At 43.6% G+C, this 16979-nt stretch overlaps 1 protein-coding gene across 5 annotated transcripts in view; it reads left to right on the forward strand.

Moving 5' to 3' along the window:
• The window catches only part of LDLRAD4 (low density lipoprotein receptor class A domain containing 4), a 413383-nt gene that overhangs the window by 145596 nt on the left and 250808 nt on the right, over positions 1 to 16979 (forward strand). For 2 of the 5 annotated variants that reach the window (XM_032875826.1, XM_032875828.1), the window contains exon 2: positions 6098 to 6567. The exons of the other annotated variants lie outside the window; for them this stretch is intronic. In XM_032875826.1, coding sequence (XP_032731717.1) covers positions 6528 to 6567 — 40 coding nt within the window. In that variant the 5' untranslated portion in view covers positions 6098 to 6527. The remainder of the gene's footprint in view (positions 1 to 6097; positions 6568 to 16979) is intronic. 5 annotated transcript variants of the gene reach the window in all.

Below are 16979 nucleotides of genomic sequence, written 5' to 3' on the forward strand. Positions count from 1 at the left end.
GGCGTGGGATGCTGTGAGTGGTGGCACTGGCAGAGGAGGCATTGCTGTGTGATGAGGGCATTGGGGAGTATGTATGAGGAGGACAAACACTGTTTCATACAAACAACTCATTGGTCCTTATTCTCTCCTACTCTTACCCAAGGAGCCAGAGGACAGCTCCCCTTCCTTACTGCTCACGCTTGTTAGTTGCCTAAGAGAGCCCTTTTATCTTTGCTTATCATGCCCATTGCAAGCTAATTTTATCTGAAGACAATTGGGATGGGGGGAGAGTGCTGGGTGTGGAGCATCTCAGAGCCCAACTCCTTGGTGTGGCCAGTCAGGACGTCTCGCACCAGGCTGGGTGGTAACGGTTTCTCCCACAGCCACCTTCTGCTTGGCTGGTGTTCACATCTGAGGTGACCACGATGGGCTCACACCTTCTGTGCACATTCTGATTCTGTGCCAAGCAGACCCTTCCTTGCCTTTTCTTTTCAGCATGCTGGTAATGTGCTCTTAGGCCAGTTTGGGCCTGGGAAAGTGGAAATCATCTCAGTATTCCTTGATCTTCATTCACTATTGTTACAGGTGTCTGCTGCACCCCTTCTTAGCTTCTTCCTTTTAGCCAGTCTGTGTGTACGGGGGAACTTGGAGCTTGGTCCTAGACTGACACCTGGGTTCGTTCCCAGTGCTGCCATCATCATTTCAGTCACTTTCAATGCATTCCCTCTCCTCCCTGAGTCTCAGTCTCCTCCATAAAATGTAGGGGTGGGGTAGATGACCTCTTATTGCTTCCTTTGTTCCTAAACAGTACGAGAAGGTAGTTACAAACTTACTAAATCACCAGGGACAGTTATCCTACTAATTTACCTGGGGGGATTCTTTCTCCGGTTCTGTTGGAGTAGAGCCTCAGAATATAGATCCTTCAGGATTTATCAAGTGTCGTATTTGCCAAAGTGACATTTTAAAGGGTGTTCTGATAGAATGGCTTTTTTTTTTCCCTTCTGCACCGTGTGTGTGTATTTGTAATGAGTGTTTGGATTTTATACTTGTTTCCTAAAATGGTGGCCTTTCTGGAGCCTATGAAGCTCCCCGGGGCTAGGATGGGTTCATAGCTTTTATAACACAACCTCAAATTGTTTTATACCCCTGAATCATAGGTGGGTATTAAGCGGGGCACGTATTGCATGGAGCCCTGGGTGTGGTGCAGAAACAATGAATCTTGGAACACTGAAAAAATAAAGTTAAAAATAAAAAAGAAATGAAAAGTAGCGTGAAGGATCTACATCACCTGAGTTCAGCCTCCCCTGGGTCCAGGCAGCTTATTTCTGTGACTTGTTCTTAGACTTCGGTTTAGGTGCACATTTTCTGTGCTTGGTCCTTATGTTCTTTTCATACACATTGTGCTGTCTCCCTTGACTAGAGAGGGCCACAGGAGAATAATCGGGATCAGAAGGGACCTCAGGTTTCATGTTCTTACTTTACAAATGAGAAAGTGGGAGGCTGACAGGCTAAGGGACTTGACTGAGTCCTATATGTGGGCCCAGAACCAGGGGAAGGATGCCCAGTCTGGTGCTCTCTGCCTCATGGCTGTCTTGAGGGGAGGGGCCATGGTTTGTCCAAGGACATACTTTTTGGCTGTTAGGAAATGTTGAGACTCATGGACACTTGCTGAGGTCCAGACTCTCTGTTCACGAGGTAGAGGAGCTCACGCGGGAAAGTGTGACACCTCTCTCCCAGGGTGACACCTGATTCAAACTCTGGTCGGAAGTAGATCCTCAGGTTTCTTCTCTCTTGCTGGAAGTCCATTATCACTTTCACATAAGTGAGCCAGCCAGTAGAGGAGATTTTTTTCGGTAAGGAGTGCAGTACAAATTCTTAATGTGTTAATTTTTATGTTTTGATTTTGGGAGGGGAGGGTGTCAAGGTTAAAGCTGTCTCTTCATCTCTCAGTATTCCTTTTTCCCTAGGACCTCTTTGGTGGGTGGAGCAGTGACAGATCATCAGACACAGGCATGGGGCCTCAACTCCCTGAGTCCCTCGGCCTGGAGCCCGTTAGGCTGCTCAGTCTAGCCATCACCTAGGTAACCGACACTCAGCCAGTGAAGCAGTCTGTCCACAGTGAGAGGAAATAAAAAATGAAACTGCAGTGTTTATTCCATATGTACTACACATTTTTTGAATGTTCCTAGATTTTTTTTAAAAAAGGTTGTGGTTTCACTTTGCTTCTGGGTTTTGGCCTTTGTGTCTAGTGTGTGACCCTAATGTTTCCTGAATTCGTATGTCTATTTCTGCAGTGTAATTTTGTGAAAGCTGTGATCTGAGGAATGCAGTTTTCATTCCCCAGTGATTCCTCGGAGACTGCATTTCGTGGAAGTTTTTATGAATAAGTGGTAAAGCAAACATATTCTACAACTTACTTGGTTAGGTTTTGTGGGTGTTCGCTCTTTAAAAAGGGTCCCTTTCTGTGGGGCTGTTTTTCCGTTTGGTGTGCTCTATTTCCTTAGTAACTGTTGCTCTGTTATGGGAGGGACTTAATGACATTTTTCAAGTGCAGTATTGAATTAATTTATTTTTTGGTTAGGCCTACCCATCTTCCTAGGATAAATAGAACGTGTGTGTGTGTGTGTGTGTGTGTGTGTAGAAGACAGAAGGATGTTAGCCTGCTTGCTATAGTTAGGGCTCTTGAACGTGTGGCTCAGGATTATTCTGTGAAGGCTCTCTTTCTTTACTCTTTCTTCATGTTCTCCTCCTTCATTTCCCTGATTTGAATATTGTTCAGTTTAAGACATTTCAGTTTAGGGAATTTGGGTTTACCATGGAGGTTTACCTGATGTGCAGAGGTAACCTGGGAATAACAGTTGATGGAAGGGGCAGGAGACACAGGCGTTAGTCCTGACTCTACTGCACCGTAGTTTTTGGCGTGGAGTTATCTAACCTCTCTGGGGTCAGAGTTTTCTCTCTGTGGTTTGAGAGGATTTAAAGCAGTGTCCTGGGTGCCTGGGTGGCTCAGTTGGTTAAGCGACTGCCTTCAGCTCAGGTCATGATCCTGGCGTCCCAGGATGGAGTCCCACATTGGGCTCCCTGCTTAGCAGGGAGTCTGCTTCTTTCCCTGACCCTCTGCCCTCTCATGCTCTCTCTCTCACTCTCTCTCTCTGAAGTAAATAAAATCTAAATAAAATAAAATAAAATAAAGCATTGTCCTTTAAGGGCCTCTACTGGATAGGCTGTTCTGTGAAGTGTGAGTGCATTAGGAATTAGTGCTGGTAATCACAGTCTCACCTTGACCAGTGGTGGTAGGAAGAGCCCTCCCAGTTCACAGGTTCAGAGCCAGCACTGGAGAGTAGCCTCTCAGCCAGGAAATGCTGCCTTCAGTTCACTGCTTGGGATGGGTTTGTCTTGGAAGTGTTTGCTGAGCACCTCTGTGTATACCCCTCTGAACACGGATGGCCTTCAGCCACTCTTCCGTTCATTCGGCAGACACAGGCATCAGGCATGTCCTGGCTGCTGAGGGGTAATGGACGGTCAGCCAGTCACTGTCCTTGTCCCCATGGCACTTACAGTCCAGCAGAAGAGATGGGGGCTAAGAGATCAGGAGCCCTGCATGCAGCTGTGACCATGGCAAGTGCCGGGAAGCTGGGTAGCCAGACTCTGAAGTTAGTCTGGGGGACGATCAAGGGAGCCTCTCTGATGAGGGTCATTTGAGCTGAGATTGGAAGGTGAGTAGAATCATGAGCAAGAGCCCTAGGAGAGGGATAGATGGGAAAAGTGGATGAGGTACCGTTTGTTCTGTTCTCTGCCTTCTTGCTGATTCTTGGGTGGTTATCAAGCTGTAGAAGCAGATGTGCTTTTCCTTTGCTACTTCTGGGTCCTAATCATCCACCTCTGTGTCCTACCCTGTTGGGTCATCTGACTCCTACTGAGTGTCGCTGGGTTCCTGGCCCTGTCTTGGATGTCCCCTACTGAACAGAATAGTCTCCAGGTCCTGGGTACCCTCCCCTCTTTCTTGTATATTTGTAGAAAGGGTATCTGTGTTGTTAGCGGCTATTAAGAACACATTTTATGGCAGTTACAGTTAAATTTTTATTTAAAAATTGCATATATTGGAGCCTGAGTGTTTGCGGAATACAAAAGTCATTCATTAGTAAGATAATACAATTGTGTCTGTCTGGTCTTTATTGGGAACTACACACATCATGCCGTAAAAATCTATGCCAATACTATGCCTGGGACCTCCCCAGTGAGCTGTTATGTACTTGTCACCATACTTCTCTTTTCGAAGAACTAAAGTTAAGAATTGGTGAGTGTGATAAATATGGTAAAAGAAAGAAAAGAAAAAAAAATGTGTTTGTTCTATTTCTGTCCACATTTGCCTTAGTGTTTCCCATAGCCATTTAAAATGTGATATAGAATAGCTTGATTTTTTTTTTTTTAAGTAATGTAGCAGTACTAAGTGGGTGGCTCAGTTGGTTAAATGCCTGCCTTCAGCTCATGTCATGATCCCAGAATCCTGGGATCAAGTTCAGCATTAGGCTCCTTGATCAGCAGGGAGCCTGCTTCTTCTTCTGTGTGCCATTCCCCTTGCTCGTGCTCTCTCTTTCTTCTTGGACAAATAAATAAATAAGATCTTAAAAAATACAAAGTGAGGTAACCGTACTTTTTTCAATGAAACAAAATAAAATAAACAGAGAGCCAGAGTAAAGCAACAACACACACCTTCTCACACTTCAGATCGTCTCTGAGTTTAGAAACAGAGAACAAATAAAGTCTAGCATTTCTGTGCATTGAAAGCACCATAGCAAAGGGCAAAGAAAATCAAGGTGTTGTAGAGCAAGTGGGTTTTGTTTTTTTTATGGTAATTTCATTTCCTAAAATTGAAAGGTATCATACATGTGATTAGGTTTACTTTAGAAGTTAGTGTAGGACTTTAGGAGGCTGATAGTGTGTGTGTTGGTCATTTTATGTGGAATGTTTCAATTCAGAGAAAAAATGTTTTGTTGCATTTTCAAGCACTTCAAAACCATTATTTGCATAAATGATTTTTTTAATTAAAATAAGTTTTTTTACCTATTCATTAAGTTTATGTACTCATGGTATGCTACACCTTATTAACTGTGCTACTACAGGTACATGAGGGCCATACAATTGAATTTCTTAATATAATTATAGTGCTTCATTAATACATAAGGTCTTCCTTATAGTTAGTCTGTATTAGTGATATTTTCCTTTATTACTTTATATTTACAATAAGAAGCCTTAATGGAGTATTCTTTTCTGTTAGGTGTTGTTTTCTTAAATTATTTTTTTTCCTCTAGTTTGATGGTGAAGAATAGGAATGAAGGTTATATATTCGAAAGAGTGATGTAAATTGATTAGAGTGAAGCGATGATAATGGAAAAAAAGTTTTCTTTAATATTGGAGATTCCTATTTAGGTTCTCTTTTAAAATGTCTCATCCTTTGGGCTTCTAACATTCATGTTATTAGTGTTGCTTCTTATATAATATAACCACACTGAAATATCTGGAAAGTATTTTGTAAAGTGCTGTTATTGTTATGTAATATGTAATGTAAATTTTCAGATTAAATTTGCTTTTCCTTTTTACTCTTTAAAATATTGATGCAGGCCTTTGTCTTCCCCCTTGAGAGTCCTTTTTTAAAGTTTTTTTTTGTTTGTTTTGTTTTTTAAATTATTTGACAGAGAGACAGAGAGCACAAACAGGGAGAGCACCTCAGGAACAAGCTTGGGAAATGGGTTTCTTCTTCAGGGTATCTATGAACTATGTGACTGGGGAAATGACATTTGAATGTTATGTCACCTTTATAGCCATTTTTAGCGAGGCTTAGAGCAGAGAATGCTGTCTTCTGCTGTCTTTTTTCTGGAGTGCAAGTAAAAGCTACCTCTGTTCCCTGCCACCTTCACAGACACTCAGAAAATGATGTTGTACCTGCTTCCTACCAAGAGCTCCCCCAGTGCCATAGCATGGCCATGATCACTACTCTGGGTGGCGTTTTTTTTCTCTCTCTCTCTTTTTTTTTTTTTTTTTTTTATCTTTATGGGTCTACTAAATTGAATACTCCTGCAAGTCATCAGGAAAGTGATCTCTTTCTTTTTAATTTCAGCAAGGGGAGAGGCGAAGCACAGAGAGCAGCAGATCAGACCATACTGAGCTCCCTTAGAGCGGCTGAGACCCGTGGAGGATGCTGGCTGCCAAGTGGCTGAGGAGGGCCTCACTGTAAGGTGGGAAAGCAGGTCTCAGCGGGACAGCTTCCTCTGCTCCTGGGCTCACCATGGCCTTCACTCTGGCTGGACGGCTGACGTGACTGTGTGCCCCAAGTGTGCACGTTGCTGGACTGGGTGCTGTCCTAGGTACTGCCCGCTCTCAGGGTCTGGGAGCAGGGCAGGTGGGCATCAGATGCTACCAAAAGCCGGACGGGGCAGAGCGATGGACTCCGACAAGCCAAGATGGAAGTGACCTGAGGCCTCGCCCAGGCAGTTTCCTCTTGCAAGGATAGCTTAAGAGTTGGAACACAGGCTTGTCTGGGGAGCAGTATGCAGGAAGCTGATTTTCAGGCCACAAATGCTTTCACAGGTGAGAATCCTTCACACTTAAACTTTGTTTCAATTCTGAGTTGGGAGGTAATAAAATACCAAACATCCCTATGAAATGAGCGTGCGTTTGCCTTTATGAACTCAAGGCCATACAGAGCCAAGGGGCTCAGGCTGCCATGGTAACTGATTTTGACAAAATAATAGTATGTTTTTCTGCTCTCTAAATAGGAATTTGAAAAAAGGATTTGACATTTTATAATTCTGCTTTCCTCGAGTAATGTGGTGCACACAATATCCTGCGAGTCATTGTTCTCTAAAGGAAATGTCACTTGCAGAGCAAGGCAGGGGGCTGTGTTTTTCTTCACAGAACTAGGAAGACTGAGGGAATAAAGTTATTAATGATGAGTAACTTCTCCCTCCCCATCTTTAGCTTTCCTTGTCTTATGTATTCATGTGCAAATGATGGTGGGGAGGCGGTTCTGCTGAACTGGCCTCCTAGCTGGGGTTCTTCTCATATAAGTGAGCTCATGGGGAATCCCCATGTCACTCTTTGACGTTGCTTTGTCCCCTGGCTTCCAGTAGTTACATTTTGCAAGGAATCACTTTGGCTGATGCCCCAAAGCCATGGCCTGAAACACAGGGCCTTTTGAATTTGGGTCCTTGTTTCTTATCCTATTCACTTCATATCCCAGTGAGGCACTTAATCATTCTGGGCCTCTGGCTCCTAATTTATAAAATGGGGGCTGTGAAGTTGAAGAAACTCATGGAATCCAGAAGAAACATTTCAACATAGAGGTTTTTGTTTGTTTGTTTTTTAAAGGAAAGATGGTAGGATAATCATGAAAATTTGGGCTGAGGGCCACACAGACTTGGATTGGACTCTGCCTTCTTCTCTGACTAGAGCTCTGCTCTTGGACAGTCACTCAGCTCCTTTATGTTTCCCTTTGCCTATTTGTCAGTGAAGATGGTCATGTTCAGCTCTCAGTGGTGCTGCTCTTAGGAAAAAAGAGACTACCTGTGTGAGATGCTGAATATGGAGTTTAATGCTTTCCAGGCTTTGTTCAGTATCTGCATCCGTAACATGGGAGCCCTTGTCCTGGGGGCTGTACTGGGGAAGGTCCTCTTGGGGTGGTCACAGCCCTTTGAAAATGAATGAAACAGTATTTAAATGTAGATTCAGAGGAGCACACATATTTGAGTGCTTTAGAACAATCTTCAGACTTCCAGCCTGGCTTATTGGAAACCCTGCCCTCTTGTCTCCCTTAATGGGGACACTTCAGCTGTTTCAGTCATGTGAGCTGCTCCTTCACAGAATGTCCCTTCCACTCTTCTGTGTGGACGGGTAGCACACAGAACTGTGACATGAAGCACCTCTGTGAAGTGGCCAGGCCCTTCAACTGAAGCTCTTCTTCCCCACTCCCTGGAAGACAGCTGGGGAGGAAAGGCACCCAGGAGGTGCATGGAAAGAAGCTCTTAAGGCAATTCTGAGAGGAAGCGGGAACAGAAAGAACTGGAGTAAGAGCTCATGGTTCCCATGGTTCAACACATAGACTAGCCTAGTCCCCACGCTCCCCGGCTGTGTCACTGCCGACGCGGGAGGTGAGAAGCTCCTCTAGTTGTTGCCTCCTCCTGCCTGGCTCCTGAGACTCCTGCCTCATCGCAGTCAGCCCTTTAGAGGGGCTTGATCAGGGAGTGGGGGCGTGACATTAGTGCTCCACTGGATTCTAGACACAGTCTCTCCTGAGACAGGCCTTGGTCTGCCATGGTTTACCCTTGATGCGGTTTTGTCTGGTCCCCACCACTTATTGGGTTGCTCTGCCCACCCCTGTCAAGATCACAGGCTGGCTTATGCCTGGGACCTTGAGGCAGTTGACTCTGAATAACGGAAAACCCTGGGTTCTGGCTGCAGAACTCCCAGTAGTTAGGACAGTGTCTGAAATGTGAAGGCCCAAGAAAATGGCAGCTGTAATTACGACTGTTACTGCCCTGGTTGTGGGCTATGCACAGGACCCTGGTCACCTCCTCCCAATTTGCTCTTAGCCACCCTCTCGAGACTCCTCCCCAGCTCATATTTCCTTAACTTCTTTTAACTTCGAGTTTACCCAGGGACTCTGTTTCCTTACAAATTTGGCCTCCTCCTAGTTGCATCAGCCTACCTGAATAACAATCTAATTGGTAGCAGTAGTAAAATAATAGCCACGGCCAGTGTTTTAGAGAACCTACCCTGTGCTTTATCTGCGTTAACTGGTCTTCAGCACAACTCCGAGGTGCTATTAGTGTGCCGGTGTTATGGGTGCAGGGACACACTCAACAAAGCCAGCAGTTACACTAAGCTGGCAGCCTTTCCGAATCTTCCAGCACTGTGTGTGCAACCTCAGCCACGCATGGGGGTCCCCTAGGGAGGCTTACCGCTGCCTGGGTCTCCCGTCAGAGGTTAGGACTTAATTAGCCTCTGCGCCACCTGGCCCCGATAAACCAGAACTTGGATCCTAACACAATGCCCAAGCACCCGGTGCATATGAAAGCCTGGCAAGCTGCCAGAGCCACCACTGTCCAAGGAGTGGTGTTTAGAGGAGAAGGGTGGGCTGGGAGCGTCTGTAATTGAAAAAAAGGGACTGATGGGTCCCATTTACTCAGCAGAAGTGATTGAATTCTTTTTTTTATTTTATTTTTTTAAGATTTTATTTATTTGAGGGGGCGTAAGTAAGTGGGCAGGAGAGGGAGTGAGAATCTGAAGTGACTCCAGGCTGAGCCCAGAGCCCAGCGTGGGACTCCATCCCACAACAGCGAAATCGTGACCCGAGCTGAAACCGACAGTTGGGTGCTGAACTGACTAAGCCATCCAGGGGCCCTGAATCCATGTGTTCTTAAGTAAGCTGTCAATTACTGAATAGTTGTTGTAGGAGCCGGGCCCACATGTACCTGTAGGATAATGGCTTTAGTCTTCCAGTCTCTAGGGAAATAACCAGTGGTAGAATAAAGGAGAGGTATGTACTTTTAGTGGGTCCCTGTGGACTAGGCTCATCATTGTTTATTCTTTGCCTGTGCTTCTCATCTTCCTTTCCCCGCACAGCTGGTCAAAGTTATTTAGGATGTAGAATGAAAGGGATGATCCTCTGTCCCTGCCCAAGGAGTAGGGTAAAGCTGGGGAGGTGAGTAGGAGGTAAGTAGGAGGCTGGTGCCTACCCCTTTAGTTGGTTTGCTGTTCTTAAATGCTTCTTGAATTTAATCTTTTCTTATCACCTGTTTATTTATTTATTTATTTATTTATTTATGAAAGCGAGAGGGAGAGTGAGTGAGAACATGTGGGGGAAGGGGCAGAGGGAGAAGCAGAGAGCCCGGTGCAGGACTCAATCCCAGGACCCTGGGATCATGACCTGAGCTGAAGGGCAGACACTTTTAACCCACTGAGCCATGCAGGAGCTCAACTTTGGTCTTTTCTTATCCCAGGACAACTAAAGGTGCTCATGTCTTAGTTTCTGGAATCAAAGATGCACTGATTTTGTGGATTCTCTAGGCCAGTGGAAAAGAGTCTTGCCTTAGATATTTAGAACGGTGAAGGGGTTAAGGCATTTTTCTTTGGCTTTGAATCTCGTTTTAGAGCATGACAAAAGTCACTATATAGTTAACCATACCTCCATTTAAAAAGATTTGTCAGTTTATGTTTTATGTTTAAATACTCTTGCTGATGGTATTAGCCTCTGTGACCTAGGGGGCTCAGGATTCCTATTAAAGAAGGGCTTAGGGGCTGCAGTCTGGCTTGGGAGGGAAGCCTGGGAGACAGTGCGAAGCTGTGTTTGCATGGCAAACCCACTGCTTGTTTTGGAGTATGTGCAATTATTGTGATGACTTGGGGGAGCTTGGAAGCCACTTCCTTACCATGCCAGTGCTCATTTGCCTATGTTTTTCCAAGTCCCCTCTTACGTCTTATTTCATGTGTGAATGTAGGTGTGCACACATGGATACATATTACAAATCCATCCTTCTAATTTTGATTTTCTTTCCTGCATACAGGAATTTATATATTGTTTTAAATTTTCTCAGCACACAGAATTTGTGTGTGTGTGTGTGTGTGTGTGTGTTTTAAAGATTTTATTTATTTAATGGGGATAGAGAGAGAGAGCGCACAAGCAGAGGGAGTGTCAGAGGTAGAGGGAGAAATAGGCTCTTTGCTGAGCTGGGGGCCCGATGCGGGGCTCAGTCTCAGGACTCTGGGATCACGACCTGAGCTGAAGGCAGACGCTCAGCCAACTGAGCCACCCAGGTGCCCCTAAGCACATATAATTTAGAAATTATTTTAATCATTTAGATACTATTTTATAACAAAAAAACCCTTAATTTTCTCTTTTACAAGTACTACCTGTTCATTATACACAAATCTGGAAAGCAAAGAAAAACTGCAATTAGAAAAGTAATTACCCATGTATACAGTCTTACCATATGAAGCTTTCCATTGTTAACATCTGGCTTATGTCCTTTCAATCTTTCCTTTCCTGCATAAATTTCTTCCTGTAGAACTGTTCATAATATGTGTTCCATTTTATCACCTGATCACTCCCTTTTAACATTATATTATGAGCATTTAAAAAAAAAGATTTTATTCATTCATTCATTCATGGAGCATGCAGAAGTGGGGGGAGGGGCAGAGGGAGAGGAAGAGAATCCCAAAGAGAATCCTCTCCCGGCTCCCGCTGAGCACGGAACCTGCCTTGGGGCTCAACTTCACAACCCTGAGATCACGGCCCAAGCTGAAATCAAGGGTTGGACACTCAGCCAACTAAGCCATCCAGGCGCCCTAATATTTTCTTTATAAATCGTTTTAAACTTGCTGCATAGTATTCTTTTATGTATTTGTACCTGAATTTTTAAATTGTGCCCTTATTAGATATTGCAGTTTTGACAGCTTTTGTCCTTACAGATAGTGTTTTGACGAACACCATTGTGCAAAAGCTCTCCTATGGTTTGGGCCCTTTTCTTAGGTTAGGTTCCCAGAATCAGAATTATGGAGTCCAAAGATGTGAACCTTATTAAGCTTTATGATTGAATTTTCAAAGGGATTGATTGTGCCTAGCTTCTAAGACTGTGCTGAGCTCAGTTTTTTCCTGGTTGCTGTTCATAGTTGTTGTGGCCAGTCCCTTCCATTCAGCTGAGATGAAGTGGCCTGCCTGCACTGCTCGGTGTCATGAGATCAATGCATGTTTATGGAGCTCTCCAGAGCATGATGCTACAAGGCTACCTGAGTGCCACGAACTAGGACAACGATGCTGATATCTCATTTGGGCGAGTGAAATCTCAAGCGTCCTGGATTCGGTGTTTTTGTTCTTTTGGGCAGTCTTTCTGCCAGGCTTTAGTTCATGGAAGCAATAATGTAGATGGACAGACTCCAGCAAGATCAGATTCTTATTAAAAACACCCCCTGCCCCCAGTGCATCTGGGCAGAGAGAAATGGGACTCCTTCCAGACTGGGCCAGTCAGCTCTCTGATGAAGCATCCTACTAGTGATGGAGATTTCATCTGAGGTTTACTGTACTCTCTGATGACTGGGAGAGCATCCAGCCTGGCTTATCACTACTATATCCTAAAGAAGACGCTGGTTTCAGATTTCTGCCTCTTTCCCACCCTCAATGCCACCCTTAAATACTGTTTTGTATAACTAAGTGTCTTAGGCTTTTGGAATCATTTCATTCTGGGTTAGAAGAAACATATATCCTTGGTTGTCTAAATAAGTGAACCAAATTCCTCTAGAATTTACATCTTTCTTGTGAAAAGAATAATCAGAACTAGGTGTTGAATACAGTAAGGTTATTTCGAGAAGGAGAAATAAAGGAGAAAGACGAAAGTTGATTTAATAGTCTTCAGGTGTCGGAAAGAGTGCTCTTGTATGGATTTCGGTGACTGGGTTTTCTTAACCACTAATGATCAAAAAGGAAGAATCACTTAAATTGAATCGTCAGGATGCTTACTTTCCCCCATGGAATTCTTTCACGTTAGATAGAGTGCTGGGACTCTGTGGCTTTACTTGGAGGCTTGACCAGAGGACTCTGAACAGCCCTGAAGGATCCTGACCCGACTTACAGCTTATTACTGACCCCTTTGAGGTTGTGCCCATGTGCTGACCATGGCTGACCTTAGTCCACACTTTCCAGACCTGCCTGGAGGATGCTTGTTTTAGGAGAGTTGTTCCATGATTAGAGAGGTGGTGGTGGTGCGGGGGTGGATTCATGGCCAAATTCTGGAAGAAGAAATTAAATTGATTTCTTAACTATAGAACTTTTCATGGCCAAATTCTGGAAGAACAAATTAAATTGGTTTCTTAACTATAGAGCTTTTCAAAGTCTTTCACATGAGACTTGCAATATGAAGGTCCCAGATGGGCAGAGTATGGACAGCCTTTCCCAAATGACAAGACCTTCAGGGCTTTTTAAGAAAGGAAAACAGAAGACAGCACATGCTGCCGGTGTGTGGTGTTGCCCTCCTTCTAGCGGTAGTTCAGGTGTTGCTGTCCTCTGGTGCTAGTGAAGCAACCCCCTATTGGGGCAGCTTTTATTGAGTCCATGTTTACAGAACTCTTGCCGGACACATGCAAAGTGCTACAGATGAAAAAAAGGAAATGAGGCAGTCTGCTTCCTGCCTCCATTCTCCCCCTTTTCTAGTTCTGCCAGTATTCTTTAAAGTGCAGCTTTAATGATACCTTCTCTTGCCCCCAAACTTTTCATGGCTCCTTCTCGCTTCCTAAAAAGAGTCTAGGATCTTCAGCCTATAGTTCAAAGTTCCCTGGTGTTTTCTTCTTTTATTCTCTTGTTGCGACTGACGTTCTGGATAAACTGGACCACTTTTTTTTTCTTTTTTTTTTTCATTTTAAAATATATCAATCCTTTACTCATGTTTTTTCATCTCCCTTAGACTTTTATCCTTCTATCATTTTTCTTTGACCTCAGGGTATGTATTAGTTCCATGAGATCTTTGGTGACGTGCACTGGAGAAGCCCAGACGATCTTCCTACTTGCAATTTAATAGATGTAGAAATGATTGATAATAATAGATTTTTGTAAAATCTTGCATGCTCTGGCTTGAGGGAAGTTAGATTTATTAAGAGAGCATTCAGAACATATTGTGAGTATGTGCTTGGTTTTTACATTGAGCTATTTAGCTTGGCATCTGGTCCTCAGTTACAAACCTAACCCTTATTTAATAACATTATTTCTATGTGTAAATAATGCACAATTTAAGGTGTTTTGTTTAATAAGTCCTGATAGTATCTCCATTTTCTTCCCTCTAAACTATTCTGCACTGTTTCTAGAATTTTCCTACTGTGATAGATGTGATCATATTTTTTAGAGGCATTATGGTAGCCTAATGTCTGAGGAGTATATATACCCATTTTAAATAAGGACAAGAAACAATTTCAGTGTTGCTGGAAATTGTATTTATTTTAAGGTTATTTAAATATGTGTAATAAAATATAGTTATGAGCTCCTCATTTTGATAGCTTTTAAATAGCTATAACATCAAAACAAGTATTACAGGAATTATAAAGTCAAAATGGGGCCCCTGGATGGCTCAGTGGGTTGAGGCCTCTGCCTTCGGCTCGGGTTGTGGTCTCGGGGTCCTGGGATCGAGCCCCACATTGGGCTCTCTGCTCAGTGGGAAGCCTGCTTCCCCCACTCTCTCTGCCTGCCTCTCTGCCTACTTGTGATCTCTATCAAATAAATAAATAAAATCTTTAAGAAAAACATTCAAATTACTATTTAATCTGACATATATTTTTATTTTGCTGAAGCCTTCCATTTCCTAGCTTTTTAAATTTTTGAGCAGAGCATCCTAAAGGGTGATTCGAAGTGATGGTGGTTACTCCTTGCTGGCTTTTAATATAAACACACAAAAGTCAAGGCTGGTTTGAATCTTGGTTATAAGGAATCAGCACTGGTTTAAGTTGAATTCCTTGTTCTTGAATATCTGAGGTCAAAAATGACCTACAAATCTCATTAGGTTCTTTGAAAAATGTTGGCTTTTGTCCATGATACCTCTGAAACTTGGATGTTTATATTATCCTTGAAAGGAGTGGTTTAGCTCTGCAGAAATCAAAGACTTTGGCAGAAAGCGGGTGAGTGCTTCAACATATGACCTCTTGAATTTCTTTCTTGGGTCCTAGATTCCTGTTGTATTGGTGTACAGAGGTTTTAGAATCCTTTGTTTGGACTATCTTGAGCTTAACCTTGCAGGATGAACTCAGAGGCCAGAGAAGGCATGATTTCCAGGGAGAAGCAGCCAGTCTTGGGTAGTACTTTGCCCCAAATTCCTGTTCAGTGGATGTTGGTGAGTTAGCTAAACATTCTGGCCCATACATTTTAGAACACCAAAATGGAGGTTATAAGAACTACTCAGTAGGATTTTATAAAGATTAAATGAAGTAACTAACATATGTGAAGTATCAAATAAGCCTAGCAGATAGTTGGTGCTCAGTTAATGGTTTTCTTCTCCCATCACTGTCTTCAAGAGTTTGACTTGAAGTCAAGGCTTTAGAAGAACCGAGGATTTATTTAGCAAACATTCGATGGGAGCCCATGCCACATCTGTGAGGTGTTCAGAACAGATTGATATGATCTCTCTCCCTGGAGCTCACGGTCTAGATTTCGGGTACAGAGCAGATACCTCACTGCTTTTGTGGAGCTGGGAGCATGGTCTTGCGGGCTGTAGACTCTTGCTCAAAGCCCTGGCCTCTCTGCTTCTAGAAATCTCCAGCATATGGTTTCCTCTCTCCCTCATTTATATTCCACCCAATATGGCTTCTGTCTCTGCACTCCACTCACTCTACCTGCCTTGCTCAGAGGCAACCCTGAGTGATGGTTTCTTTCCAGAGGCCTCTAGGGCAGCAACTCTGTGAGGTTCTCACAGGTCATGGACGTGTGCCTTGTAGGGTCTAAGTTGGAGTAACAGGTCTGCACGTGCTTATTTCAGGACATTATGTTCAAATGTGACAGCTCAGAGGGGGATTCGGAAATAAACATTTGTGACATCTGGGTGGATGTTTTCTGGTTCTATTTAGAAATTTTAAGCAACAACAGTGAATATGGTAACATGGACATTTTCCCCTCTCAGCCGACTTCAGTACCTTAGAATGTTTTCAGAGCAGTGTGAGGAAGGCATCTCTTGGTTCCAGATCCAGGATGACCGTACGTAGTCCCGCATACCCGTAGGTAGCATCTGGGCTCAGGCTCCTTCACTTCAGAGGACGGGAAACCATCCGGTCTTATTATTTAAATTTATTGTTGTTGTTTTTTTTTTCCCCTGTGGTAAAATTTCAGAAAATTAAGGGTGGTTTCCTTGCCCTTTGGAATTAGTTATCCCTGATCGCAGATACACCATTTCACAGAGCTGACATAAGGAGTGAAGATTAATTGTCTGCTCTGCCAGGTGCTTTTGCATATGCAATCTCATTCAATTTTCGCGACAGCCCTGGGTGGTATGTGTTATCCCAGGTTTATTGGTAAGGGAACAACACAGGCCCAGAGCAGGCTACTTAAAGCCATGTTGTCTAGCAAGCTGTGGTGCCAGAGTTGAAACACAGGTGTGTCTGTGCTTGAGCTGGATCCTAAGCATGCAGGGAAGCAGAGAGAAACAGGCCTTTTCCCTTAGAAATCAATGTAGGGCATGAAGAAGAGAGAGAGAGAGAGAGAGGAATTTGAAGCTTGAAACTGAACTCACACAGTAAGCATTTGTCAGATAGTGTTGTCTATTTTCTAACTTGGAAAATACAGACTTTTACATGTCTGCCTGTTAACCTCACCAGTTTTTATGTCATCCTGCTTTGGGGATGTTATAGGAATGAAAGAAGAATGAACCATGGCAGTGATGGTTGTGAAGCACTATGAATGTCCTTCATGCCACAGAGCTGTACACCTAAAAATGGTTAAAGTAGTAATTTTTATATTATTTATATTTGCCCACAGTAAAAATAGGCACATTAGAAAAAAAAAAAACAATACTGTTGAGTTTATCAGAGGATCTCAGATTTGAGCAAGGTTTGATGGAGAGGCAAAGAAGCAGAAAGATGCGTGGGAAGGTAGAAATAGTCATGTGTGTGAGGAAGAGCAAGGGTCTTATTCGGCTTAAGGGCAGATTTGGGGTGAAGTGGGTACACCCACAGTTGGGCATGCTGGTGAGCTCGTACTCCATTAATGTTGGTTTGGTGCCCATTGCGGGAGAGTTTGTATTCAGGTAGCCAGCTGGTACCCCACACAGCCTCTGTGCTGCTGGCTATAAGCACGTGGATCCCACACAGCAAAACCAAGGCCCTACAGGTAAGCAACTCCATTGCCTCGAAGGCATTTTAACAATGATCTCTTATTACTTGGGACTCACTTCCTGTCCAGAACACTGGTCATAATGCAGCTTCCAACTGCCCACAGCATGCTTATGGAAAAGAGATAAGATAAATGCAGTTTCTCCCAT

This window comes from Lontra canadensis, unplaced genomic scaffold (assembly GCF_010015895.1).
Source record: "Lontra canadensis isolate GAN:19392208 unplaced genomic scaffold, GSC_riverotter_1.0 scaffold57, whole genome shotgun sequence".
Classification (NCBI taxonomy): Eukaryota; Metazoa; Chordata; class Mammalia; order Carnivora; family Mustelidae; genus Lontra; species Lontra canadensis.